Source organism: Calidris pugnax, unplaced genomic scaffold (assembly GCF_001431845.1).
Source record: "Calidris pugnax isolate Ruff unplaced genomic scaffold, ASM143184v1 scaffold58, whole genome shotgun sequence".
Classification (NCBI taxonomy): Eukaryota; Metazoa; Chordata; class Aves; order Charadriiformes; family Scolopacidae; genus Calidris; species Calidris pugnax.
The window spans coordinates 231,552-258,100 of record NW_015090868.1 but is presented as its reverse complement, the minus strand read 5'-3'; the positions used below and the strand labels follow the sequence as shown (position 1 = coordinate 258,100).

Genomic DNA, 26,549 nt, shown 5'->3' with positions numbered 1-26,549 from the left:
TGGGAGGCCAAAGTACTCTGCTCTTCTGACTCATTGGCTTGTGGTAGAGGCCACAACAGGCAAAATTAGTTAGGTTCAAGCCTTTGTATAGGTACGTCTTGAAACAGAGAGACTTGGAGATGGGGAAGGTGTGGTTTAAAGGTTCTTTTGTTGGTTTTTTGTTGCTTGTGTTTGGGTTTTTTTGGTTAGTGGTTTTTGTCTTTTTTTAATACTGAGAGAATGCCTAAAAATATAGCAATTGGGAAACATTTATTCTGCTCATAAACTCGTACTTGTCCAGAATCTTGCTGGATGCTTCAAGATTATAAATACACCTACTAGGATTATAGGGATTATAAAATCCCTAGTTGGAAAAGGGGTTGCTGGAGTTTGTATGAAGAATGTTAGTTACTGTTTTACACAGTTTAAGAGCTAGGAGCTCTTAAACTAGCTATACTCCTAGTGGCAGCTTTAAGACAAATAATAGTTATTTTTCACACAGTGCATAATTTAAACTGAATGATGCCACCAGATTTTCTATTAATTCAAGAAAAAGCTAGATAAATTGTTACAATAAAAATCCATTGGAAGTGAGTGAACAGTAGTACAGCCCACAGGAAATGGCTAAGCTGGGGGAAGCCTGGAGTTCTCACCCAGAGAAGCATCCTCGTGTCCCTGCCCTGTTTTGCATTCTTTTCTTCTGCACCTGCTACTGCCTGCTGCCGTAAGCTTAATGATGGACTTAGACTTTGTGCCTGATACAAAGCAGCTACTCTGATGTTTTAGACAAACTATAAATTAGTTTGCTATAAAGTAGGTACTTATTACCAATGGCTTTCTGAGAAAAGCTCTTGGAAGCAATACATCCTTGGTGTTCATCTCGAGAGGAGTATCTGCTTTTTAGTTACTCCTGCTCCCAGAGCAAAAGATGTGTAAAACAATCTGGAATTACTAGTTAAATATTCAGGTAGTATTGGAAATATGCAATACAGGGTTGTTTTGTGAAATAAGTTTTGTGAAAACTTATTGAAACTTCTGGTAGTATTAAACATCAGTTTTTATTGTTAAAAAAATGGAAAATATTCTCAAAAGTCAAATGAGCAATAATGGAATTTTTTGAGTGTCTCACAGGCAACAGTAACTGTATTTTTCATTTATTTTACAGAATAAAGATCCCAAAATGTCCCGAGTTGCACTGGAATCTTTGTATAGGTTATTGTGGGTTTATGTTATTAGAATAAAATGTGAAAGCAACACTGTAACTCAAAGGTAAGTTCATTATGGAAAGGTTTTTGAACTATTGATTGGAGAGTTTTTTTCCCCCTAGTGATATCAGAAGAGCTCAGGGATGGTGTAGTCTGGTAAACAGGGGAACAAAGACTTCATCTTAATAGAGAGAACCAAAAGAACTTGATTACTTTGATGAGGAGAAAGAATAGAGTCTACAGTTGTCTTTGCAGGGATATGCAGAAATAGAAGAGGGTAGAGAGACAAGCAGCAGGAAATTTATTAAAGCTAAAAGTAATTTTTGGTACCAGAACATATAGGGTATGAAGTGCCCATCAGTAAGTATGGGCTAGAAATGAAAATGTTTCCTTTATAAATTAGCATCATGACAATTTGGAATAATCATTCAGATTTTGCCCCTCCTCCTGACTCTTACTAAGTAACTTAAAGCAGGAACTTCGTCACTTTATAAATGAACTCATGATACTGTTGCCTGCGTCAGTAGGCAGCTGGATTTTCTGTAGGTGGTTTCTACCTGTCATATGCTTCTGTATTATTTAGTAGTATCCCCCCCAGCCCCAGCTCTTCCAGATTTGAACTGTACCAACTATGCTGTAATAAAAATTTTTTTTGAAAGGTTTTCTTGTTTCTGTTTCTAAATTCTTGTAGCCGTCTCATGAGCATTGTATCAGCACTTTTTCCAAAAGGATCACGTAGTGTGGTCCCACGAGACACACCTCTGAATATATTTGTGAAGATTATTCAGTTCATTGCTCAGGTAAGAATACATCTAGGTAGAGCTGTAAGAATAGGATGAACATTATTTGGAAGAAATGTAAAATTAAGGTTATTTTCTGAAATATTTACACTGAATTAATGGTCTTAGATCTTGAATAGAATTTCCCCAAATATGTATAACAAATAAAATCACTCATTCTCTTTCTACTGGTGGCACAATATTATAATTATTTACTTAAACTTCAATACCTGTTGTGTATGACCATCATAATGATTAATATTTACATTTGTATTGCACTGTTGTGAATGTGTAGTTTTGTGTGTATCTATGAAGATAATACACTGATATAATTAGTATATTCCATTATATTTTTATAAGGGACAAAGCAGTCAAACAGTAATATCCACTTATATTTAGCCAGAAGGCTAGCCTCTGTAGACAGAAAAAATATGCAAGACATGCAGTAGTGTGTAGTTAGTATTGCATTATGATTTATATTATTTTAGGGGCTTCTGTTGTTCTAATATCAAAATGCAAGATATGATCTCAAAAGATGTAGATGAACTCTTGCTCATCTACAACTTTAAAGACATGTTTTCCTGTCTTAAGGATGGTTTGCATTCACATTCCAAAATTCTTTGCTTCTGGTCATACATGGATGAGGCAGGACACACAGCCCTTCACTGTTTTTATTTGTTTCCTAGGGCTTCTCTTTTTATTGCTAATTTTTAGTTATCTAAAACAGTTCATCTCATTTTTAGAAATGTCTGACCTGACCAGAATAGTCTGGGAATTTTTTTAGGAGAAATGGTTCAACTCTGTCAGGGGATGAGCTGTTTTAAATTGTACTATATTTAAAAAAGAACATTAAGTCATAAGAATAAATAGGGGAAAAAATAATGTTTTTTCAACATTTTTTTTTAAAACCTTTATGAAATGATACCCAGCACCTCTGTAAAGCCAAGAAATTAAACTTTGCATATTAACAGAAAAAGAGATGATCATATCAATCTGTTTGACTTTATAGGAACGTTTGGATTTTGCAATGAAAGAAATAATATTTGATCTTCTTAGTGTTGGAAAATCACCTAAAACCTTCACTATTAATCCAGAGGTAAAAAAATCTCATTACTTGCATGCAGTGAGAACAGGGGACTGGGGTGTTTTTTTGGGGAAAGTGGTTAACTATTTCTGAGCTGGCATGAAAGCAGTTTAATGAATATCTGAAGGGGTGTTCTGCTAAAACTAAAGAAGTAATTGTAGTTAATTGTAGTTGTGCACAATTGCTGTTTCATTTCTGGCTGGCAGCGGTACAACAGGTCAGACTCATTTCAACAACAATTTCAGTTAAGTATGTGGAAATTTTTGTTGCAGTATAACTGTAAAGTCTTTTTCCAGGGAAGTCATACCTAGCTTTTACAGTTCAAGACCAAATCTAATCCAACAGATGAGACTTATAAGCATTTTTTTTCTTCAGTGTGTCATTCTTGAGATTCATATGATGTCTTTTAGTGCTCTGTACTGTAAAATATTTGGTATATTAATTAGCTTGTGTCGAGTTGGTTAACTGGAATGAGAGTTGTGGGGAGGCACTGAAGACTTAAAACTTTATTCTTGTTACTTTTGTTACCCTAATATGTAGCATTTAAATAAAGCTTGTCCTGCTGGAACCATACTGCTGCCTGTTTTCAAGAAGGGAAAAATGCAATTCATGTTTTGCCTCATCTGTGTTAAATTAATGTTATTATTTCTTCTATGTCTTCTTTTCATTTTTCTTCCCTTTTTTGGCTGTTGAAGAGGATGAATATCGGCCTCAGAGTCTTCCTTGTCATAGCAGATAGCTTGCAGCAGAAAGACGGTGAACCACCAATGCCAACGACAGGAGTTGTGCTTCCCTCAGGAAATACTCTGCGTGTGAAGAAAATTTTTCTTAATAAAACGCTGACAGATGAGGAAGCAAAAGTTATAGGTATGTTGTATTCCTTTGTTAGTTGGCATTCTAATATGTGTGTATTTATTATTCTCAAGCAGCACCTTTGTGTAACTTTCTCTCTGTATTTATTTTAATTGTTAGTGAGAATCTAATGATAGGCCGTTTTAACAGAATCGATTCTTTAGAGAGGCCTTCTGGACAATATTGACCTTATGGTGTCTGGGACCAAATTCCATGGCTGTTTTTTGAAGCATTTTGCACTGCCAAATTAGCACAAAGAGGTCTGAGTGAAATTAGTGTGGTAAATAGCATGGTGGTTTTAGATCCCTTGATGTCTGCCATGGTTTAACCCCAGCCGGCAGCTAAGCACCACACAGCCGCTCGCTCATTCTCCCCCGTGGAATGGGGGAGAGAATTGGAAAGGTAAAAGTGAGAAAACTCATGGATTGACATAAAGACAGTTTCATAAGTAAAGCAAAAGCCACACAGACAAGCAATGCAAGACAAGGAATTCATTGACAGCTTCCCATGTGAACACCTCCAGGCAGGTGTTCAGCTGTCTCCAGGACAGCAGGCCTCCACCACACATAATAGTGACTTGGGAAGAGAAATGCCGTGACTCGGAATGTACCCCCTTCCTCCTTCTTCCCCAGCTTTATATATGCTGAGTATGGCTTCAGGTGGAATAGAATATCCCTTGGGTCAGTTGGGGTCACCTGTCCCGTCTGTGTCCCCTCTAAACTTCTTGTGCACCCCTAGCTTACTCTCCGGTGGGGAGTTGTGAGGAGAAGAAAACCCCTTGACTCTGTGTAAGCACTGCTCAGCAGTAACTAAAACATCCCTCAATTGTCAACACTGTTTCCAGCACAAATCCAAAATGTAGCCCCATATTAGCTACTCTGAAGAAAATTAACTCTCCCAGCCAAAACCAGCACAATGTCACTCCAGAATGTCCCACAGCTGAAGTGGACTAAAACAATTCTGATCCCTGTACTCTATTGACGTTTTGTGGATGAGGTAGTTGTCTCTAAAGAACTGTTTCAACATGTAAAATTTAAACTAGAACTAAAATGCTTAGAATTGAGAAAACAGAAAAGCAACTAATGGTTGCTTCCTTGTTCGTGTTCTTTCAGAAAGAAGCTGCTTCTTTCATATAAAGCCTCCTACTACTCATTTAACATGCATTTCTTTTGATACTTAAAATGTGTGGTTTATGTCATCTTTTGTACAAGAAGAAATTTGTCCTGAGCTGAATAAGTGCCAAATATGGTAATAAAAATGTTAAAGTTAAATGAGAACAAATGAAAGAGGTGATCAGAACTCTTTGGCTTTTCAGGAATGTCCATATACTACCCTCAAGTCAGAAAAGCGCTAGATAGCATTCTTAGGCATTTGGACAAAGAAGTTGGAAGACCCATGTGCATGACTAGTGTGCAGATGTCCAATAAAGAACCTGAAGACATGATTACGTATGTACTCAATTACAATATTTTCACTGTAGCAGTTACATCATACTATTTTTATGCTGTAATGTTGCAGATGCCGTCATTAATGTATTACAATTGTTGGCTTTCTACCTGACTATTAAATGAATGCTAATTTCATTAATTAATGATAAACATTTTTTGCTAGCTCCTTAGTTTTGACACAACATTGAAAATATTTGCGGTGTACTGAAACCGATTTTCTTGTTGTTTTGTTGGTGATAAAATGTTTTTGCAGGGGTGAGAGAAAACCTAAGATAGATTTGTTCAGAACTTGTATTGCTGCTATCCCGAGACTGATTCCAGATGGCATGAGCAGGACTGACCTCATTGAATTGCTTGCAAGGTAAAGGAAATGAAATTCTGCTCTTAGGGATGTTCCTTTTCAAATGCCTTGTGTATAAGAGTTTGTCAGTGCATGATGTAGTGTGGGTCCACTGCATATAGAATCTGTTCTTCCTGCTCCTGCCTGCCTTCTGCAGTTGGCCAAGTGTTACTGGCCAGAGTAGCAGGAGGTAAATCTGTCCTGCAGATCTTGCCCTTATTTTTAGAGAAAAATTTTTGAAAAATACTTGTTGCTTTGTTTTTTGAACTTGTCTTATTTTTTTGTTACTATCATACTTTTTTCCCCTTTTTCCTTTTCTTTTTTTTTTTTTCTTCCTGTTGCTAATACTGTAAATTATCATAAAGGCATTCTTGTTTGACATTACCAAAATGTGAGACAGGCACAGGGCTTTTCTTTCTTACTCTTTACTAATCCTGCTTCCTTTTTCCGTTCTTTTGATCCAACACTACCCATATCCTTCCATTTCTTATCTCAATTTAAATTGAATGTACCTTATCAGTACTGATAAGTAGTTGAGACAACTGAACAAACAGGCATTTGGAGGTGCGTAAACTGAGCATTCAGTGAGAATGTGTAGTTGTGGTACATGCAGACAGTCTTTATGTATTACTACAGTGATAAACCTTCCTCTTTTAATTTTTAAATTTTTAATATGGTCTTGGTGCAGAAATATATGATAGCTTTCAGCTTTGAAATTATGAATTCATTTGCATATAATGTGTTGAGATATATATTAAAAAATTACTAATAATGTGAGTGAATAAGTTTTTTCTAACAATTTTTCTTCGGTGTCAAAAATCACATAAAAGACATGAAGTATTAAGTAATAACACAGTATTGGATAACTTTCTTCTACCATAGCGCGCTGAGACATATTCTTAAGTATATATGCAGAGGGAAATTTTGTGAGTTTTTCTCTTATCCAGCTGCTTTATCTAGAAAAGTAATCTGTTCTATTCAATTTTAATTTGAAGAAAATAACCTGTACAACACAGGGTGCCAGCCTGCTGAGCTCTAGGGTGGTTGCTCAGTTGCACGCAAAGATGTGCCTGTATGAAAGACTTGACCATCTCTCTTGAAAATTATTTGTTTATACTAAGTTTTGTGGAGTCTTGCATTATTTTGCTATAGTAGAAGCGCTTTCTGTTAGTAGCTAGTTTCAGATGTATTCAGTGCAAAAATGCATCTGTGTGGAAGTATTCTACGCTGTACAGTAAAGAAGGAAGGGTTAACACCAAACTTTACTTTATAAAGGCTGGTTAAGAGTATGCCAATCTAGGGTGATGATACCCATATTTTCTCTAAACAGGCTGACAATTCATATGGATGAAGAACTTCGTGCCTTGGCTTTCAATACTCTCCAAGCATTAATGCTTGATTTTCCAGATTGGCGGGAAGATGTTCTTTCAGGATTTGTATATTTTATTGTGCGTGAAGTGACTGACGTCCACCCAACGCTTCTTGACAATGCAGTAAAAATGTTAGTGCAGCTCATAAATCAGTGGAAACAAGCAGCCCAAATGCACAATAAGAATCAAGATTCTCAGGTATTTCTAAATAAGGTCCTTTGATGTTAAAACGCGGTTTGAATCTACATATAATTTTATTAGTAGACTTTATTGGTTTTCTTAAGTAATAAAAAATCCGCTTACTTTTTACATTGCTTGAAGATTTTTAGACCTGTTATTTTCAATCAGCATTTTTGCCAAAACATTACTTTAATATTATTAGGTGTTACCTAAACACAAATTTATAGCCACATTTTGCTTACATCAAAAGTCATCATGTGTAACTGGAAATAATTTAAGTAGGAGTAGTTAAGCAGTAGAACTAGAAAAAAGGACTGGTTTTTACTAGCAAACAAAAAAGCGTTCAAATAATTTAATTTTATACAGTCCTATGTGTAAGAGTATTACCTGTTTATTTTTATTTTTCCCCTCACTGTATCATTCTCATGAGAAAGTGAAATAAAAAAGACTTTCTTGTGATATGTATTTGGACAGAATTCAGAGACACGCTGAAAAAAAACCAAAGTAGTTGGTATTATGCCATTCTCATAATGGAAAATTTGACTAGTAGCCAAACATGATCTAAATACCTTATGATTAATTCTGCTATCATCAATAATGGAATGATAGCTTGATTGTGTTTACTTTTTTTTAAAGTTTGCTTAACTTCTGTGATCTTTTGGTTTTTTAGCGTGGTGTATCCAATGGGGCTGCCCATACCCTTCCTCTAGAGAGGAACCTTTATTCCAGTGTGTTTCACGTGGTGGAAGGCTTTGCTTTGGTCATCCTTTGCAGCACAAGGCCTGCCACCAGGAGACTGGCTGTCAGTGTTCTCAGAGAAATAAGGGCCTTGTTCACAGTTTTAGAAATTTCGAAGGTAAGAGTTGATGACTTCTTGTTGTGACTGCTTAATGAAACGGCTTTTATCTTGACTTTCTTTGAGCATGTTACGTTTTGTCTTGTAGAGTGAAGATGAGTTGGCTATAGATGTAATGGACAGACTAAGTGCTACTCTCCTGGAGAGTTTCATACATCTCACTGGGGCTGACCAGGTAGGAGAGTTTTTATGTTAAGCTGGGTGTAAGATGAGGTAATTCTGCTAAACTCTCCCAAATAAAATGTATGTATTTTAAATACAGTGTCACTATGTTCATGCTAACTTTATCAGCAATTTATCACCTTTAAAAACAATCAAACAAATAAACAAAACCAACCAACCAACCAAAAAAACCCCCAAACCTCAAAAATCTTGAGGAATGTTGTGAGGCTGACACCACCATTGTACGCTTTCTGATCAATAGTTTGTCATTATGACCACCATATACACACAGACATCTGTATCTATAGCTGGTTTTTCTCATCTTGCTCACAGATTATAGTTTCCTTGAAGCAAAGCCCACTGCCTTTTTCTGCAGCAGTACAGTCTCTTAAGTCAATATGTCCTTTATCCATGATGAAAGCTATAATAACTTAATGAATAACAACTGAATTCCATATTTACCTATTTATCACTAACTCTTTAAGTATCAAGGAAAAGCTCTTCTGATTGTAGGTTTAGGAAACAAGTTGGAATTCAGTAGTAAGGCTTTTAGAGTCTAGAATCTCTTGGAAGAATTAAGTCATCGTCATCAGTGACATCAATTTTCTCTAATTTACTATTTCCTATTATCCAGTTCCTTCCCAAAGTGCATGTTTATATAACTGTCCACATGAGGAACTTCTGAAAAAAAACCCCCACGAACTCATAAATTAAGTAATGTGTTTTATCTATTCCAAATGTAGTTTTGACACTGATACTTTATTAGTTAGAGAGATCGTTACTTAATATACATGAATATTAAATATGGCCTTGTTCTCTTTTTATGCACACAGACTACTTTACTGTACTGTCCCAGTTCAATAGATTTACAGACTCTGGCTGACTGGAATTCCTCCCCAATCAGCCACCAGTTTGATGTGGTCAGTCCATCACATATATGGATATTTGCACATGTGACTCAAGGCCAAGATCCATGGATTATAAGCCTCTCAAGTTTTATGAAACAGGAAAATCTTCCAAAACACTGCCCAACAGCTGTAAGCTACGCTTGGACATTTGCTTATACCAGACTCCAACTGCTGTCTCCACAAGTGGATATAAAGTAAGTTAATTTCTAAAGTAAATACTATATATTACATTGATTATTCCTTCAAGATTTATCATTATGGTAATGTGTTTACGTTTCAGCGAGGTGACATACGGACTGTTAATATTTTCTGTGGGTTTAATTCAGCTTTATATAACAAAAATTAAAGCAGTTCTATGTAGGAAAAAAGTTATCTGCTGTAAAGTTTAATTTCATGCCTTCAGCCATATTGTAGTTCAACAGATTTGACTATAAAAGCATACATTGTTGATGTACAGGTCTATGCTGAACAATTTGTTCAGAGTTTACCGTGTTAGCGATTTTGGAAGCAATGGCACATACAGAACTGAAAAATAAACTCAGTAGAAAAATGAAGTGAAACCTGGTAAGCTTTTTTTACTATACTGAGCTTTCTTTTTTTATTATTTTATTTTTTAATAGCAGCCCTATCAATGCAAAGAAAGTGAATACTACTACAAGCAGTGACTCCTATATTGGGCTCTGGAGAAACTACCTGATTCTTTGCTGCAGTGCAGCATCTTCTTCAAACTCCTCCACCTCCACAGGCTCCGTGAGATGTTCCCCTCCTGAGACGCTGGCGTCTACTCCCGACAGTGGTTATAGCATTGATTCAAGAGTAGGTTCTTCTAGTGCTTACTGTAAATAAGACTGCATGTTATTTATTGAAAGTAGAAACACCTGAGGCTTATAATAACTGTCATGATTCTTAAAAACTGGTGTAATTTGTCTGAAAATATGTTTTAGTTTACATTTGTCTTTCACTTGTTTAGGATAGCATTTCAGTTTGCTTCTCCCAATATGGGCTGTAGAGGATTTTCTACATATGTTTTTGAAGGCAAAATCTAATCATGTCATGAAAAGGTTAACCCAATCTCAAAGTCCTGTCTAGTGGTAATGAGAAAGTGTTTTGTTTACCATTAAGGGTTTGCTTGTTTTTTTGCTGTCAGTAAACCTCTGCAATTCTGAGCAAATAGCCTCTCACTCTGGTAACTGAAGCAGTGACCTGTTCAGGCATGATGTATCTTGTTATATTTTTGCCAACCACAGACAGTTTTGTGTCTGCCTTACTTCATGTCACCTGTAGATTTTTCTTCCTTCTTGTGTTTTGCTGCTGCTTTGCTTATTTTTGTTCTTCTTTTTGGCTTCCTGCAGAATGTACAGTAGAGGTGAAGATAACTCATGGACTATGCAGCAGATTTTTGGCAAAAGTAGCCTATTCCACTTGTTTGTTATCAATATCTTTCCCTGAGTCTGAGAAACTGTAGACTGAAAGCTTTGTTCTCTTTGAGAGCCACAAATGGAGTCTTAGCAGTTGGACACCAGAAGTCCACTCCTCCTGAGGGAGGGCAGACACACTAAACATGCAAAGCATCTGTTTATTGTGTTGAGGCATTTATTGTCATCTGACAATGAAAATTCAATTATACAAGGAATGGAGAAGTAGTTATTACTACTTTACTATATCAGAAAGTCTTTTTCCATGTCAAAGATCAAAAACTTAGTTTTTATCATTTTAAGTCACTGACCAGTGTGAGAAGACTCTAAAATTACTGCAGATGTTTTAATGTCACACTACTTGATTGTTTGGTAACTACTTCATTCTGTTTCATTCTGGTTTTCTTCTTAGATCATTGGCATTCCATCCCCTTCCTCCCTGTTTAAGCACATAGTTCCAATGATGCGCTCTGAGAGCATGGAAATTACAGAATCCCTTGTGCTGGGACTTGGCAGGACCAACCCAGGAGCTTTTAGGTAACTGTTGTGTTTCATCTGTTTTTATGCTAATTGATTACAAAGCTGGGGAATCAGAGTTCAAAAAAAAGCTTTGTTTTTTTTTTCTTTTAAGAATTTTAAAAAAGCAGTGAAAACTGATTGCCATTGTCTTTTCTAGCATTTAGTAGTGTGATAAAGATTCTTAGAGGCTGAAATAATTTTATGTAGAGATCATGTCTGCATAAAGAAAAAGAAGTTAGTTGAAATAATAAATGGCTGCTTTTTATTGATATTAAAGGCTGCCCTTAAATGAAAGAACAGACAGTGTAGACTGTTAACATTTGAAATGTTAATTATAATCATGTTTGTAAGAGTTACTAAACTCTCCTTACTGGTATTGCCAACAAACATATGTTTCTGAGCTCTTTGTGTGTAGGAGTTTCATGATAACTGTAGTCTAAAAAGACATTTTTGGATCAAGCTGAAAAAAAAAAGCACAGTTGCAACTGTTTTCTGACTAGTACTGAAGCTTCTGAAATTTGTGGTACCTCCCTCTCCCCTCTTCCTTTTCTTCTGAGTAAAATTCCTGTGACTCCATAACTAATACACCTTTCTTGTATGTTTTACCAATGACAAGTCCATGTGGACTAGTTTGGGCATTGGTAACTGTGATCTGCTGTAGCAGAATTAAATCTGTGCCAAGTCACTGGTTCTGTCAATTTAATTTCATACGTCGTGTTCAACATATCTCGATTCAGCTCATACTACAAAACTTTTGGTTACCGTGTTGTGACAAGTCTTTATATAAATGTGAAATTCAAAATGGTCTATTGAGTCATCATGGCATACCTACCTCAACTGAAATTTACTTTCAGATCCTGATGTGTGTTACTGAGGTGTAAAGGCAGCTCTGTGCCAGGAAGCCATGAGTTTTAAAATGCCTCTCTATGCCACTGTCCTCCACTAAAACCTCTCTCTTTATGGAGGATGGATGAAGAGGTAGAAATCACTCCTGTCACGTATTATGGCAGACGAGGAGCTAAAGATGTACTTAAAACTGTAATGCGAAGTCCTCAGTTATAGTATTCAATTTTACTCCTTTTATAATCTTCTAATTTTATATCATATCTGACTTTATTCTCCTAACCAAGAGTAAAGCAAGACTTTGTCCCATGACCCTGAAGATCTACTGAACAGTTTAAATCATAATTGTGCTCTACAAGTCTAGAAAACACTTTCAGAAGAGGATTTCACCAGAAATCCATGTTTTCTAAATTAGAAACAATTCATTCAGCAAACTTTTAAAAAAATGATATTTGATTCTCAGCAGGCTTCTTATTTCTTTATTCTGTATTTTGTTTTGTTTCTGATGACTAGCTTTTTCCTCTGCCCAATGTGCATACTCACACCAGATGCTGACTGGACCCCACCCTTCACCATTGCAGTTCTGCAATGATCTGTTGGTTTCATTTTGTTCTTTCAAGCACTGTTCCTCCCCACTTGGTGTGCTTTACTCAGGAGCTTTTTTCATTATATCTTAATGTTTATATTTCATTATGTTAAGTCCACTTAACTTGCTAGAATATTCTTTTTCTCTTTTGTTTTCTGTTATCACATAAACTTGTCTAGGTGTCTCTTGTTCTCCAATGGAAAGACTATGTTTTAGCACCAAAAAAAAAGCTTTTTCCAGATTCTTTTCTGTATTTTCTGTGTTTGAAATAAAGTATACAACAATCCCTGACCATGCTCAAGTCTCTTGTGATTGAGCACACCGCAAAAGTTTGTGCAGCTTTCTCATCACCTGGACCCATTCTCTGAAGGAAAACCTTTGAATGATGTAGCAGAGGAGTCAGTCATTTACCATGAAAACTTGAAGAGGTTTATGCTTTTGATGTTTAAATTACAGTAGAAAGGAAGCAGTAAAACGTGTCACACTCTAACAAATCTAAAGTGGAGGCGGTAGTTACTATGTTAACGAATATTAAAGTAAAACCAATATGTTTTTGTCTTCATATTTTGTCTGAGTAGATCTGTTCTTCTGATCTCCTTCCCCTGTCCCTCACCCCCTTTTTAGAGTCATAAGAGAGTCTTGGTTTGGCAGAAGAACCAAGCAGTAATAAAGACTGTGGAGCTTCAGAGCAAGTAGGGAATGTAACCACAGCGTCAAAATATTTTGCTTTTCAATTTTCATAGAGACTAGTCTGACTTCTGTCAGCATAGCATTATTGGCCTTAAAAAAACAAACTTCATTAACAGCTAAATGCATCGATACAAACTCAAAGAGCACTGTATGAAAAGCTGCCAACGATTTTTTTCCCCTAATAGTATCTATTTGCACCATAAGGCTTTGTTAAACTCTGAATAATAAAGTAAATGAAAATCATCTGTGATAGAAATATGCCAAAATACTTGGTGAATGCAAATTTAGTGGTAATTACTGAGACACATGTCTAGTAGTCTTTCTTTAAATTAGGAAAATATCTTTCTGGCAAACATCTCTCTTAAATGCTGATTTATTTCAGAAAGCTGCAGGTAAAGAGGGAGAACTTGAGGGTGTTTTAGCTTGCATTGTAACACTAGTTGCTATGAAATCTTTCAGTTGAGATGTTAATTTAATGGTTGATTTTATCCTTTTAATTCTTTTATTTTAATTCAGGGAACTAATAGAAGAATTACATCCTATAATTAAGGAAGCACTTGAAAGAAGGCCAGAGGTAATTAGATATTTTCCACTATATTCAGTGCACAGCTTTAACTACCTTCTCACTAACGGTAGTAAATAAATATTGGTTATGTTCTTTAATTTCTGTACCTAAAAACTGTCAATATACCAGATAAAATGTTGAGATGTTACTTTTTTAAATGATTATGAGGTGTTTACTTTGTAAGAGCTTTGTGTTTGTTTTGAGGTCTTTACGTTCCTGTATGAAAGAGGTTCTGTTTCAAATGATGAAAAAATTACTGTAACCTCTTCTGCATTCTTTTAATTCCTTTTACCTAAGCATAGTTTTACACAGTTGTTACTTTATTACATCATCAGTAACATGTCCACAATAAGACACTGAATTGAGTTCTGCTGTCTCCCAACTTTGCTGTTTGCTGTTTTTTTAAATGGAAAAGGCTGTACCTAAGCATAGTTTTACACAGTTGTTACTTCATTACATCACCAGTAACATGTCCACAATTAGTACTACCTAAGACACTGAATTGAGTTTTGCTGTCTCCCAACTTCACTGTTTGCTGTTTTTTTAAATGGAAAAGGTTTTTAAATGGAAAAGTTCACCTGACTGAGTGCTCTGACTAAAAACTTTCTGATGGAGAGCATGTTTTACGGCAAGGTTTAGAAGCCTCAGTAGCTATTCATAAAAATAATAGTCTCAGTATTAGTATCGGTAATATTGATTACTCAGTATTTTTTGTGGTAACTGTCAAATACAGATGATGGTAAGGAAGATCGCTTCTGTTTCAAAATGTTACTGGGCTATAGTGTGTTTTGTCATTTTGTCATTTTTGCATGCAAATAGGTAGAAAGATTGATATTTGTACTTCATTTTTTTAATGTTGCACTTTGTGACAGAAGACTGATAAAAAACATTATTTTGATAATATGTGTAACAGGAAACCTACTGTATCTTGGAGCTACAATAAGGAAAAAAATTGTTCATTGTCTGGTTTATTAAAATTGCTAGCAATTTTGTTAATTCATCTTCAAAGGTTGGCACCTCTGATAATCAGTGCCAGTTGTTTTATATATAATAATGCTTTTAAATACCATGCTGGTTTTATACTTAGCGTTTCCTCTGCTTCATTTAACTTTGTGTTTCCTCTCTTGAATAGAACATGAAACGGCGCAGGCGTCGAGATATTTTACGAGTACAACTAGTACGAATATTTGAACTGTTGGCAGATGCTGGTGTCATTAGTCACAGGTAGGGGCAGCACTTGTGAGAAAATGATGTTTATGCTCGGAGTTAAGACACAAGTATTCCTATGATCCAGTATAACAAGCATGCAGAATTCTTCAGTGAGTTCTAGTATACCACTAAATAAAGAGACATTGTTTTATAAAACTTGTGATTTTGCTGGCTTTCTAATTTCTCCCTTCCCATGACGTTGCTTTGGGCAGACACTATGTCATGTTCCCTCTTGTCTGTGTGTGCTCGAACGTTGCACCAGTTATACAAATCAGAAAACACAAGTTACAATTATTCTGTAATCAGTCTGGAATTCTTTCTCACCTGGAGTCAGCATGTCCTATGCAGAGAAGGCTTCTGCTTATTAATATTGGACCTTTTTCTTTCTGGAGGCAGAATATTAACTGGGTTGGGGTTTTTTTTTCTCTTTTTTAAGTTTACCCTACTTGTGTAGGAACACTTTTAAAGAATTAGAATTTTTGTTTCTATGCAGGTAGAATTGTATCACAGCAAGAAGTGAGGAGATGGTTAGGATAGCTCCTCCCATTCTGTTAGACAATGATACTTAAACATTTATTTGCCAGCCTTAGCAATATAATCAGTGTGAAATTCTCAAAATTTAAGCAAGCTACTACAGCATATTTCATAATGTTGCCTCACAAGCATTGCTAAAATGCCTTTCTTTCTTTCAGCATGCTGATTTTTCAGAGTGCAACCATTAAAATCGTACTCTCCCTTATATTTTAAGGGACTCACTGGTATTTAATTATGTAAAATATTTCCTAACCACAGTCTGTACCCTAGAACTTTGTCGGCTTTGCTCTCTGAGGCCAGTCTATCTCTGGTAGAAGCTAGCAAGCAATTAAGGGCTACCATAAACCTCCTCATCTTGCCTTTGGCAAGGGATGCTTTTTAGTTGCCTTCAGTACAAATGTGGAAAGATGGTGGAGGGAGCAGAGAAGAAAGGAACCACCTTTCTAACAATGGTTTTTCAAAGGAGGGCAGGTTTGAATCACATGCAGTCTTTAATCTCCTTATTAAGTTTAGCACAGACATCTAGTCAGACGCTAAAGCAATGAAGTTGGGAAATGAATATATAAAATTAATAAATTGTTTTTGTCTGCTAATAGTCAATAACATGTCATGAAGTATTGAACATCTTCACTGATTCCCAAAAATCAGTATGTAATGTAGATATCTATACTCAAATAGTTGTAATTATTTTTTCTGGTTTACAAATTGCATGTGTTTGGGGGAGGAGGGATTGGTTATTTGGGGTTTTTATTATTTTTAACATTTTTCCCCAGTCTAAGAGCTAATTCTGGGGGTGAGTGATTTCTGATAGTGAGGCTTGATTATTAATTTGTTTTCACTGGAGCTTTTTATTTAACGGTTAAATAGAAACTGGATGAAGGATTGAATTTGAATTAAATATTTGCAGTGATTTTTTTTTTTAAGATAAAAAGATTTAAAAAAAAAATTCGTTGTTTGTATTTATCATAATATTTGATTTTTTTAATGTTATTTTTAAGTGCAAGTGGTGGCCTTGATAATGAAACACATTCCCTCAACAACACTTTACTTGAGTATGTTGATCTAACGAGACAACTCTTAGAAGCAGAAAATGAAAAGGATTCTGATACATTGAAAGATATCCGATGCCATTTTAGTGCCTTAGTGGCAAATATCATTCAAAATGTTCCAGGTATGTAAAAATGCTCTAATAACTTCTGATGACTGTATTTAATGTGCAGTAAATTTTGAAAACCAAAACCAACCAAACAAAAACTAAACAAAAATCCATGTCTTCTCTCAATTTTCAGAAGACTGTCATAAAAAGAATTTATGCAATCAGCATTGAATATAACTTTAGCAACATGAGTTTTAGGAGGAATTTTTGGTATGGTTTATAAGTGTACAAGTAATTTTCTTATTTAGCGAAGATCTTGTTTGTTGGCAGTGCATTTAAATACCTAGACTAAGAAATAGCTTATTCTTGTACACTAGTGGCATTAAACAGGACAATAGTAAACCTACATCCAGCTATTGTGATGTTGAAATAATGTGTCTTTACATTAATTTTTTTTTCCTTTCATATTCATTGCTTGGGTCTGTTTTAAGTACTTTATTTTAAAGAATTGTAAGAGGAGTGTGTCTAATTGTGTGCTTTTCTTACAGTGCACCAGAGAAGAAGTGTCTTTCCACAGCAGAGTCTACGCCACAGTCTATTTATGTTGTTCAGTCATTGGGCAGGTCCTTTTAGTATCATGTTTACTCCCCTGGACAGATACAGTGATAGGAACATGCGAATAAACAGACACCAATACTGTGCATTAAAGGTATTTTAGCACTTTCTGAATTTTGGAAATAGACTGTTGATGACTTTCCTAATGCATATTTAACATTTGGGCTTTTTGGATGTGGTTTTCACATCTTTGTTGCTATTCATAATTTAGTTCTTTTTCTCTTCTGTCTACATGTGTATTTATAATAGTTGGACTTTTTTCCATACTGTACACTATTGCACTTGCTGTAGGAATTTCTTAAAATTACTACTAAATATTCACTTCCCCTGACGTTAGTCCTCAGTTGCCTAAGGAGAAAGGCTTTCATGTAAAAGTACGTTAACAATCAAACTGACATAATAACTGTTACGTATTTCAGCATTTCAGTATTGACAATTCCCTGTGTTTGGGAGTTGAGAAAAATATGATTTGATAATTTCTTGAATAACATGTTAAACAGTTTTTTAGTAGCCTGGGTCTTCCTTCTGTGCCTGACTAGAAGTTAGTTTTCTGATACTTTAATGAACTTGGTAAAATCACTTCCTGTATCTGAGTTTTTAAAATGTATTGTTTTTCCATTACTTTCTGAAGGCAATGTCTGCTGTACTGTGTTGTGGCCCAGTTGCAGATAACGTCGGCCTCTCATCCGATGGCTATTTATACAAATGGCTGGATAATATTTTGGATTCACAAGATAAAAAGGTAATACAGGCCAATGTCAACATCGGTTTGCAACTGTTAGTGCCTTCAATGTAAGCTTTAATGAGTTTTGCGGTCAGATTGGCCTAAATGCTCTAGAGTGGCTTAAGCTCAAAGCTGTTTTAGTAGTGCATATTTTTGCACTGTCCTTAATATGTGTATTCACCCTGCTGAGGAAGGGAGTCCCTAATCTCACAGTCTAAGAGCAGAAAATACAGATGGACGGGGAAACAGCAAGGAGCGAAACATTGTGTATCATTTATAAACTAATCAGTTAGATTAAGCTGTAGTAATGAGCAGATCTTTTAGGAGTTTAAAGGAGACAAGATTTTGGCATGAACTCTTGCGAGACTGTAGCCCAAGCTTTACATCTAAACAGTAAGACAAGCTTTAGATTTAAAAAATAGGGCCTCCATTGTGCTAATACTATGACTGCATAAAAATACAGCTCCAGTGGGCTGTTTTGATTCAAGAGAACATGCAAGTCTCCACATAGATCTATTCCGTGTATCCCATTGGAATTCCTGCATTTTCTGTATCCTCTGCTTTTCTGTATCTGATGCTTTCAGGTCAGTGTTCAGGTTGTAGTAAGACAAGTGAAAATATAAATAGCTCAAGGTAGCCTTGGAACTGCGGAAAAAAGAAAGTCAGTAGAGCTATCTAATTGTTCACTTCAATAATTTAGGATTGTGTGAGCAAGTTGAACATTAAACAGCTTGATAGAATTACCTGTTGTTATTTTAGGCTGTGGTCTCACAGTTTTAGTTGGAACAAATTTTTTGTATTGCAGTTGTTTGGGTTTTTAAGAATTAAATATCTATTTCCCTATTTTCTGCCATTTTTGTACGTTGGTTTGTTTGGGGTTTTTTTTCTATATTTCTAAGTATATATTGGTTCTTTTCTGGAATACAGGTTCACCAGCTGGGCTGTGAGGCAGTCATGCTGCTCTTGGAACTCAACCCTGACCAGAGTAACCTCATGTACTGGGCCGTAGACCGGTGTTACACAGGTTCCAAGCGGGTAGCAGCTGGTTGTTTTAAAGCCATAGCCAGCGTGTTCCAAAACAGGTACTACAGCATTTTTCAAAACTCTAAACTTTAATTTTCAAAGTGTGCTTTCATGTAGACCTGTGGTTTTTCTCCCTCTTTGTGTGTGTTGCTAGAGAATCTTTTCAAAATGATATCCCATAACATACCTCTGTAAATTAAACTTTAATAAATTCAAATTTTAAAAACCCAAATGTAATTTTACTTATTTCACACTTGCAATTTTTCCATAGGGATTACCAGTGTGATACAGTGACCCTCCTGAATCTGATACTATTTAAAGCAGCTGATTCTACTAGGGCTATCTATGAAGTTGCTATGCAACTATTACAGGTTTGTAAGCTCATTGTGATTAATTTTTTTTCTTTTACAATAAGAATTGTCCTGCACATTTAAAAAAATAATTCTTATTATTGTTTGGTTGTCCCTTCAGTAATGTTTGGGTTTTTCTTTTCTTTTCTTCTCTATTTTAGTACATAGTTAGGCCAGATCCTTATCTGACACAAACAGACGTCAGTGGTAGTGTGTCTGTTTTCGTGAACTAAGCACTCAGGACTTCTATTTTCATAATATCTGCTTTTTCAATAGACAAAACCTAAATCAAGATTCTTCTGGTTTGGCCCTGAAATAGTGATATATAGCTCCATTTGTCCAAAAGCACCTCAGAGAGAAGTATATTGCTTCCTGTGCCTCTACTTTGTCTACTGGGGTAGCAGTCAGATTTATGATTTTTGCATTAGTACCAAATATTTTTTCATCTATTTGTGTGGAGAGATGATAGTGAAAATCTTGTTAGCCATATAATTTATTTTTGTATATTCCTTTCCGAGGTCATTTAGAGGTAAGCTTAATCTTACAGGCAGCATTAGTGTTTAAAAATAAATAAATCATTCTGTGCTGCTTCTGTCACAGACCACAAGTCTTGGAATTTGTTTTTGTTGTCAGCTAAACTCAAGAGTAAAGTCCCCTCTGAAGTCACATCCCTGTTGATGTCAGCACTCACACCACCTTCCCTTTCAGTCCTGTCTTCCTTTTCAAGTGAACCCCACTGTTTAAGATCAGCCAAAACTGGCTTTTAAAGTATCACACTGCTGGATCTCTGCCGCATCAAAGATTATGTTGCTTCTATCCACATCTCATTGTTGAGCAGAAATTGATACCGTTGAGAAATACAAGTGTTCAATACTATTTCACATTTTGTTATAGAGAAATTTATATTTAATAGGGTATTTTGTGAAAGCAGATTTCTGAAAGTTATTGCTGGAAGCTCATCAAGTGGAATGAGTCTTAGCTAGTCTTCTGTGAAATTACCACGATGTTGGTGAATACTGTAGATATGCGGAGATCTGCATAGGTAGGAGACATTAAATGAGAACAGATGCATGAATTTAAAAGGTGATTTTATATAAAGATTTTCATTGTAGCTCTTTACTTAGCTTCAAATTCTGAATATTACTGTTGTAGATCTTGGAACCAAAGATGTTCCGTTATGCGCATAAACTGGAAGTTCAGCGGACGGATGGGGTTTTGGGTCAGCCTTCTCCTTTACCACATCTCTATTCTGTGTCGTATTATCAACTCTCAGAAGAATTAGCAAGGACTTATCCTGAGCTAACACTTGCTATCTTCTCAGGTATGGTTTTAAAACAAAACAGAAAAAATCATCTGTTTAAACGTGTTGTACAAAATGGGTAATTCTTATTTTTCAATTAGTTTATATGTAATTCACTAAAATCAGGACAACAAGATATCATCATAACAAATGGAAAAATGGAATTTACTGAGTGGCAGTTTTTGTTTACTTATATTTGAAATCTATTCAAGAGAAAACAACATGACTTGAATTTTTTTTTTTTTTTACTTTCTAATAGCCATGAAAAATCATGTTAGAGGAGTAATTCGCTACTGTTTTTTAAAAATTATTCTTCTATTATTCTTTGTAGTGTATTCTTATTTACTGTAGATTTCTTAAAAATATTATTCCATAGCATTTTTAAACAATTGCAGAATAATAACCTCTCACATCAATTAAAAAAAACTATTAGGACTAATATGAGGACGAAAAAACTTTTAAGTGCTTTTTTGCCACAAAAGTTGGTACATCTTTACATGCTCTAGGTTTTTAGTTCCCTCCTCCAATTAGAGTAATATATAAGCATGCATATACTAATATGGTTTCTTCAACATACTGTTTGTCAGTTGTGTCTTCAATTAGCTCTATTGAAGACTGTGGACTTTATCATTATTAAATGGTGGTAGTTAGCTAAACAAAAAAAATTATGTCTGTATCAGCATTACTTTATATGAGGGCAGTCTGCTAGGCTCATGGTGGTTGGTATTACCAAACCAGTTCTCATTATTGATTTGCAATTCCTGTATGTACCTAATTTTTGAATGACAGAAGTCAGTCAGAGAATCCAGACGGCTCACCCAGCTGGGAGACAGGTGATGCTGCATTATCTGCTGCCGTGGATGAACAACATCGAGTTGGTAGACTTGAAACCTTTGCCAACCATTCGTCGGCAAGATGAAGAGGAAGAAGATTCTTTGAAAGACAGAGAAATCATGGTGAACAGTAGACGATGGCTGCGAGGAGAAGGCTGGGGATCACCACAGGCTACAGCGATGGTTCTGAACAACCTGATGTATATGACGGCAAAGGTAAAACTGATTACTTAAGTGCTCTGTCTTGTTGTATTTAGCATGCAAGAAAATACTGTTCAAAGATACTGTGTTACCAAATTTTCAAGAGTTATGAACATACTTGTTATGTATATAGTTTATATATAGTTACACCATATAGTTTTGAAGTATTATATATACCATATAGTTTTGAGATATTACGAAAAAGACATAATACAAATGTTATAGTAATTGTTATCCATAGTAACAGTAACAGCTGTTTTGTGATATAGATGTCTAGCTGGATAGATAATACCAAGTCACCTGCATACCTTTGATCTTAAAGAGGTTGGAACTGACACCGTCAGAGGCTGATAGACCCTCCACCTTCCTGTGACAGCTACTTCCAACAGAGAAAAAGTATTGGTCACATGCAGTGCTTCTGCCAATTCTTGGTTTCTTGGAATCCTGCTGCTGAGAGACCATGTTTTAAGCTACAAATTAAAAACTCTTGGCAGCCTGTGGACCATGGAATTATATTCATGATTTTCAGCAATTGGGAGAATGGGTTTCTGCTAAATTTAGGTAGCTTTTTAAATTTATATCTAATTACAGATGTAAAAATAGAAATAAATTCACATATAAATAAATATTTGTACAACTACATAATGTATAAAAGTATATATTATATATAAATAACATATATGTACAAATATGTTTAGATATATTTTCATACATTTATAGCTATAAAAGAAAAAAGTTATTTCCAGAATGTGTTTATAAAAATGAATAAATGTGAAAGCTTCATTCTGGAATGTTAAAAAGACATCAGCTTCTTACAGGATTTATGTCTCCCTTTTCTAGAGCCTGTCCCTCTTGGTCAGTACAGATCACTTTCAAATGCAATTTTTCTACTGGAGTTTTCAGGAGAGATTTTTTTTTTTTTTTTTTTTTTTCTAGTATGGTGATGAAGTGGCTTGGTCAGAGATAGAAAATGTCTGGACTACTTTGGCAGACAGCTGGCCAAAGAATCTGAAAATAATTTTGCACTTCTTGATCAGTATCTGCGGAGTGAACAGTGAACCCAGCCTTTTGCCTTATGTGAGTATGTGATGTATCTCTCCTCAGTGCAGGTGGTATTTTAAAAATGAGTTGTGTGTCTAGCAGCAAAGACAACAAAACAAAACATGAGGTAGGCTTTCTAGTATCAAAATCTCCGACTGCGTAATACTGTCACCCCATATTTTATTACCACTAAATACTAGGAACAAGTCAAATTTGGGTCTTTTTTTTTGAGATTCTTTGGACACCCATGTCAAAATTTTGGTACCAGTTTCAGTTAAACAAGGCATTCACAGCATGGGCTTGAGAAAGGAAGCAAACCAGAAAGGATATCACACCTTAAAGAAAGCAGAGGCTTCCTTAAGACAACTTACTGCCTGTTGAAATTTAGTCAGGGTGATAAGTCTGAAATAGTCCACTAGCTGTCTTACCAGTTACAAATTGTCAAAATTCAGGGTATACTAGGTGGATCGTAGGCGCTACTTAGTGAGTAAATCATAAAAAATGGAAAAGACTTATTAAAATGGCTGCATCTGTCTTAGCATTTTTGTGTTCCTTTGTCATAAAAAGGAAACTTACGAGTTTGATTGCTAAATTTACATTAATTTTATTAGAGGCATACACTGAACAGCTCCTATCCATCATAAAATGCAAATCTACTGCAGCAGTTTGTCTCCATTCATTAGGAAGAATTAAGATAGTTCCATGAGTAATATTTTAATTAGAAGATTATTATAGGTTTTGCTAATAGACCAAAAAAACTAATCAAGACCTATAATATAAAGTTCTTCCTAAGGACAAATTAAGTTCTTCATTGATTGGCAATTGTTTTCATTGCAAATGAGGAAATCTAGCTTAATGTTGCAGCCCAAAATCTTTGCATGTATGGTTTGAACAAGGTGACAAAGTAATTCAACGAGGCAAACGCCCTGGATCACTTGCTCACCATTCATCTTTGAGTTCTCTCAAATGGATGGAAATAAATCATCAAGCAGTGTTGACCCAAGAAAATGTCAGAAGAAAAACTATGAACTTACTGGAATCTGGAGTAACCACTGACCAGCAGCCATCTGCTGCTGCTTAGCGGCGACCAGGATTATTTTGCTGAAGTACGATGTAGTGGAGAATTCTGAATTACCATATGCTTAATAAAATATTGCTATAGTTAGGTGTTTATTCTTACCAGCGTATGTAAAAGCCTCAAGCATTTTGGGAATTAAATGTTTTTTCCCATGCTGTAATTTAGGATAGATGTGAGAGCATTGCAGAGTAGCAGGAGGAAAAATGTTAAACCTGGTGGAAAAGAAACAGTGTAGAATACAACATGAAATATCAAAAATAAATGATATCAGAATACATTTGCTCCAGTGTTGATCTCAGATGTTGCTAAGACCTTTGTAAGAAAATATTTTGCTTCTTTAATAACTGTCATTGGACTCAGAAGACTTACTTTCTTACTCTTGTGATCTGTTTCCAATGCTTGCTGCTATTGACAGCTGTGAAAGTGATTTTGTTTGCTTTTAGAACTAGGGTAAGTTTCAGGTATCCTCACTTGCAGATAGCTATTGATTCTAACCCATTTTGGTATTCCAATCTTTCACTTCCCTTTTTTAAAAAAAATCAAGTCACTGCAATAAGAATTTAATATATGTACATGCTATTTTATATACATATACTTTTTTTGATGACAGGTAAAGAAAGTTATTGTTTATTTGGGTAGAGATAAAACAATGCAACTACTAGAAGAGCTTGTGAGTGAACTTCAGCTTACAGATCCCGTCAGTTCAGGAGTCACCCATATGGATAATCCACCCTATTACCGCATTACTTCCAGTTACAAAATCCCCTCTGTCACTTCAGGTGAGAATTTACCAACTTTTATTATTGTCAATGATAAACATGTTGTTTTCAATCAGTTATAATATTGGAGTTCATCTGTAAATATTTAATAAGAGTTCTTTTTCTAAAAATAAATTAAGGTCCAAAGTCTGTTTTACAAGATCTGCAGTTTTTGATGTACCCAGAGTTCTTATTAAAGAACACCTGATAGGTTCACAAGGAACAGCTTTATATTAATATATGGGCTAGGCTTTGTCTGCGTTCAGATCTTAAACTGTTCTCCCTCACTGTATCACTTCGTCAATTCAGTCAAACAAGTGGGAAAATGTGTATACTTTAAATCCATGTAAGTTGTTATATTTGAAGTTCTGTTATAGACACGAGCTGCATCAAGAGGATTACTCAAGAGGATTTGAGTGAACTTACTTAGGAGAATGTATTTAGAAATATTTAACAATTAACAATAGATTGATCATCAAAGAAACCCCCACTGAAAATATAAAAACCTCATTCTTAAATCCAATAACTTACTGAAAAATGTGAGGAAAAGCTGTCTGGTTTTGCTGAAACATCTTTCAAAGTGAGCCACAGAAGACATGGATGGGAGGGTATCTAAGCAAGGACTTGGCTTTCGTGCTGCAAAGCACTATGATGTTATAAGTCAACCTGGCCTTATCACATAAGGATTATCTGGATCACAAGGTGGATCCATTGGCACTTGTTCGTGAAAGTGTTTTAGAAGTATGAAAAAAAAATAATTCTGGGGCTCTTGCACTTCAGTGTAATTGAGAGTACCAAAATCTGTGGGGAGAGCACAAAATTATTTCCAATTGTGGTCATTTATGTGGTGTGATGCTTGCAAGTTTCTCTTAAAAATAAATTGATACAAGCTTCACTGCAGGCTGTTAGGTTTTAATCCCTCATCTGTTTGTGGTTTGAATTAACTGCATACCAAAGTCCAAATACATTTTACAGATTACTATGAGGTGTAGTATACGGGAAAGAAAGAAATAGGTCTCTAGATCCTGCTTCAAAAACAAGCCTTTATACTTAATTTACATTGAAGACTCAGAGATTCCTGGAAAGGATTTTTTTTTTTTTTCCCAGTTAGTGAAATTATGGTAGCAGCTCAGAATCTTTTAGTCTAAACAACAGTTTTTTCTTGCATGTGAAAGTAATTTCTGTGGCTCAGTTTGTATTTGTAGCAGCTGCTGTAGCATAATCCTGGATAAGGCTTTCGGTGTGGACAAGTAAATAAGGGTCACCGCGTAGGGCTTGATACTGTTTTTCTCCTTTATTGACCAATCTTTGTCCGTAATTCACAGGTACCACTTCCAGTAGCAATACAATGGTGGCTCCCACAGATGGCAACCCTGACAGTAAACATATAAAAGACAGTATTGAAGAGAAGTAAGTATCTCCTCAAAGGGCAGTTATTAGTTGAATTACAGGAATTCATGATTGTTACTTAAATTACTATAAATACTTGCATCTCAGTGGCTCCGGGTATGTCTACATTGCAGGAAATACATGACTGTAAGTTTTATAAATCAGTTTTAAGCAACAGAACTGGAATACTATTTGGAATTAACAGTAGCAGCCTCAATTGTACTTTAAACTCAAAAAGCTGTAGAGAAACTGAATAAATTAAGTGGCCCATCTGGGTCAGGCTTTGTATTGCTGTAGCTAGATGTTAATTTATGCTTAAATTAACTAATATTGCACTGTATTTATTTACACAAGAGAAATTACACAGCAGATGAATATGGATACATCAAGGGCAAATGTTATTCGTTTGGTGTCGTAGCCAATTCACAAATTGATTTCCTAGCTCGCTAGAAATCAACTGTGGACATGTGCTGAAAGCAAGTTTATTCTCCCAGTTGGAGTATTTGGATGTCTGGTATCTGTGGCAAGATCCCTTTCAGCAACTTTTAAAACAGATGCCTCCCTCCCTAATTTTTGAGGTTCTTAAGAACAATCTTTTGTAGAAATTTGCCAGACAG

The 26,549-nt window shown here is 35.4% G+C and overlaps 1 protein-coding gene across 1 annotated transcript in view; it reads left to right on the top strand.

Annotated features, from left to right (window-relative positions):
* Nucleotides 1–26,549, top strand: part of FRYL (FRY like transcription coactivator) — a 162,065-nt gene that overhangs the window by 65,658 nt on the left and 69,858 nt on the right. Inside the window, exons 12-35 of the mRNA XM_014945555.1 lie at nt 1,145–1,248; nt 1,876–1,984; nt 2,973–3,059; nt 3,743–3,914; nt 5,215–5,347; nt 5,601–5,708; nt 7,018–7,255; nt 7,908–8,093; nt 8,182–8,268; nt 9,089–9,357; nt 9,784–9,979; nt 10,991–11,115; nt 13,733–13,790; nt 14,914–15,005; nt 16,523–16,695; nt 17,169–17,329; nt 17,867–17,977; nt 18,887–19,041; nt 19,254–19,353; nt 20,485–20,653; nt 21,422–21,681; nt 22,603–22,743; nt 24,396–24,564; nt 25,869–25,953. Coding sequence (XP_014801041.1) covers nt 1,145–1,248; nt 1,876–1,984; nt 2,973–3,059; nt 3,743–3,914; nt 5,215–5,347; nt 5,601–5,708; nt 7,018–7,255; nt 7,908–8,093; nt 8,182–8,268; nt 9,089–9,357; nt 9,784–9,979; nt 10,991–11,115; nt 13,733–13,790; nt 14,914–15,005; nt 16,523–16,695; nt 17,169–17,329; nt 17,867–17,977; nt 18,887–19,041; nt 19,254–19,353; nt 20,485–20,653; nt 21,422–21,681; nt 22,603–22,743; nt 24,396–24,564; nt 25,869–25,953 — 3,488 coding nt within the window. The remainder of the gene's footprint in view (nt 1–1,144; nt 1,249–1,875; nt 1,985–2,972; nt 3,060–3,742; nt 3,915–5,214; nt 5,348–5,600; nt 5,709–7,017; nt 7,256–7,907; nt 8,094–8,181; nt 8,269–9,088; nt 9,358–9,783; nt 9,980–10,990; nt 11,116–13,732; nt 13,791–14,913; nt 15,006–16,522; nt 16,696–17,168; nt 17,330–17,866; nt 17,978–18,886; nt 19,042–19,253; nt 19,354–20,484; nt 20,654–21,421; nt 21,682–22,602; nt 22,744–24,395; nt 24,565–25,868; nt 25,954–26,549) is intronic.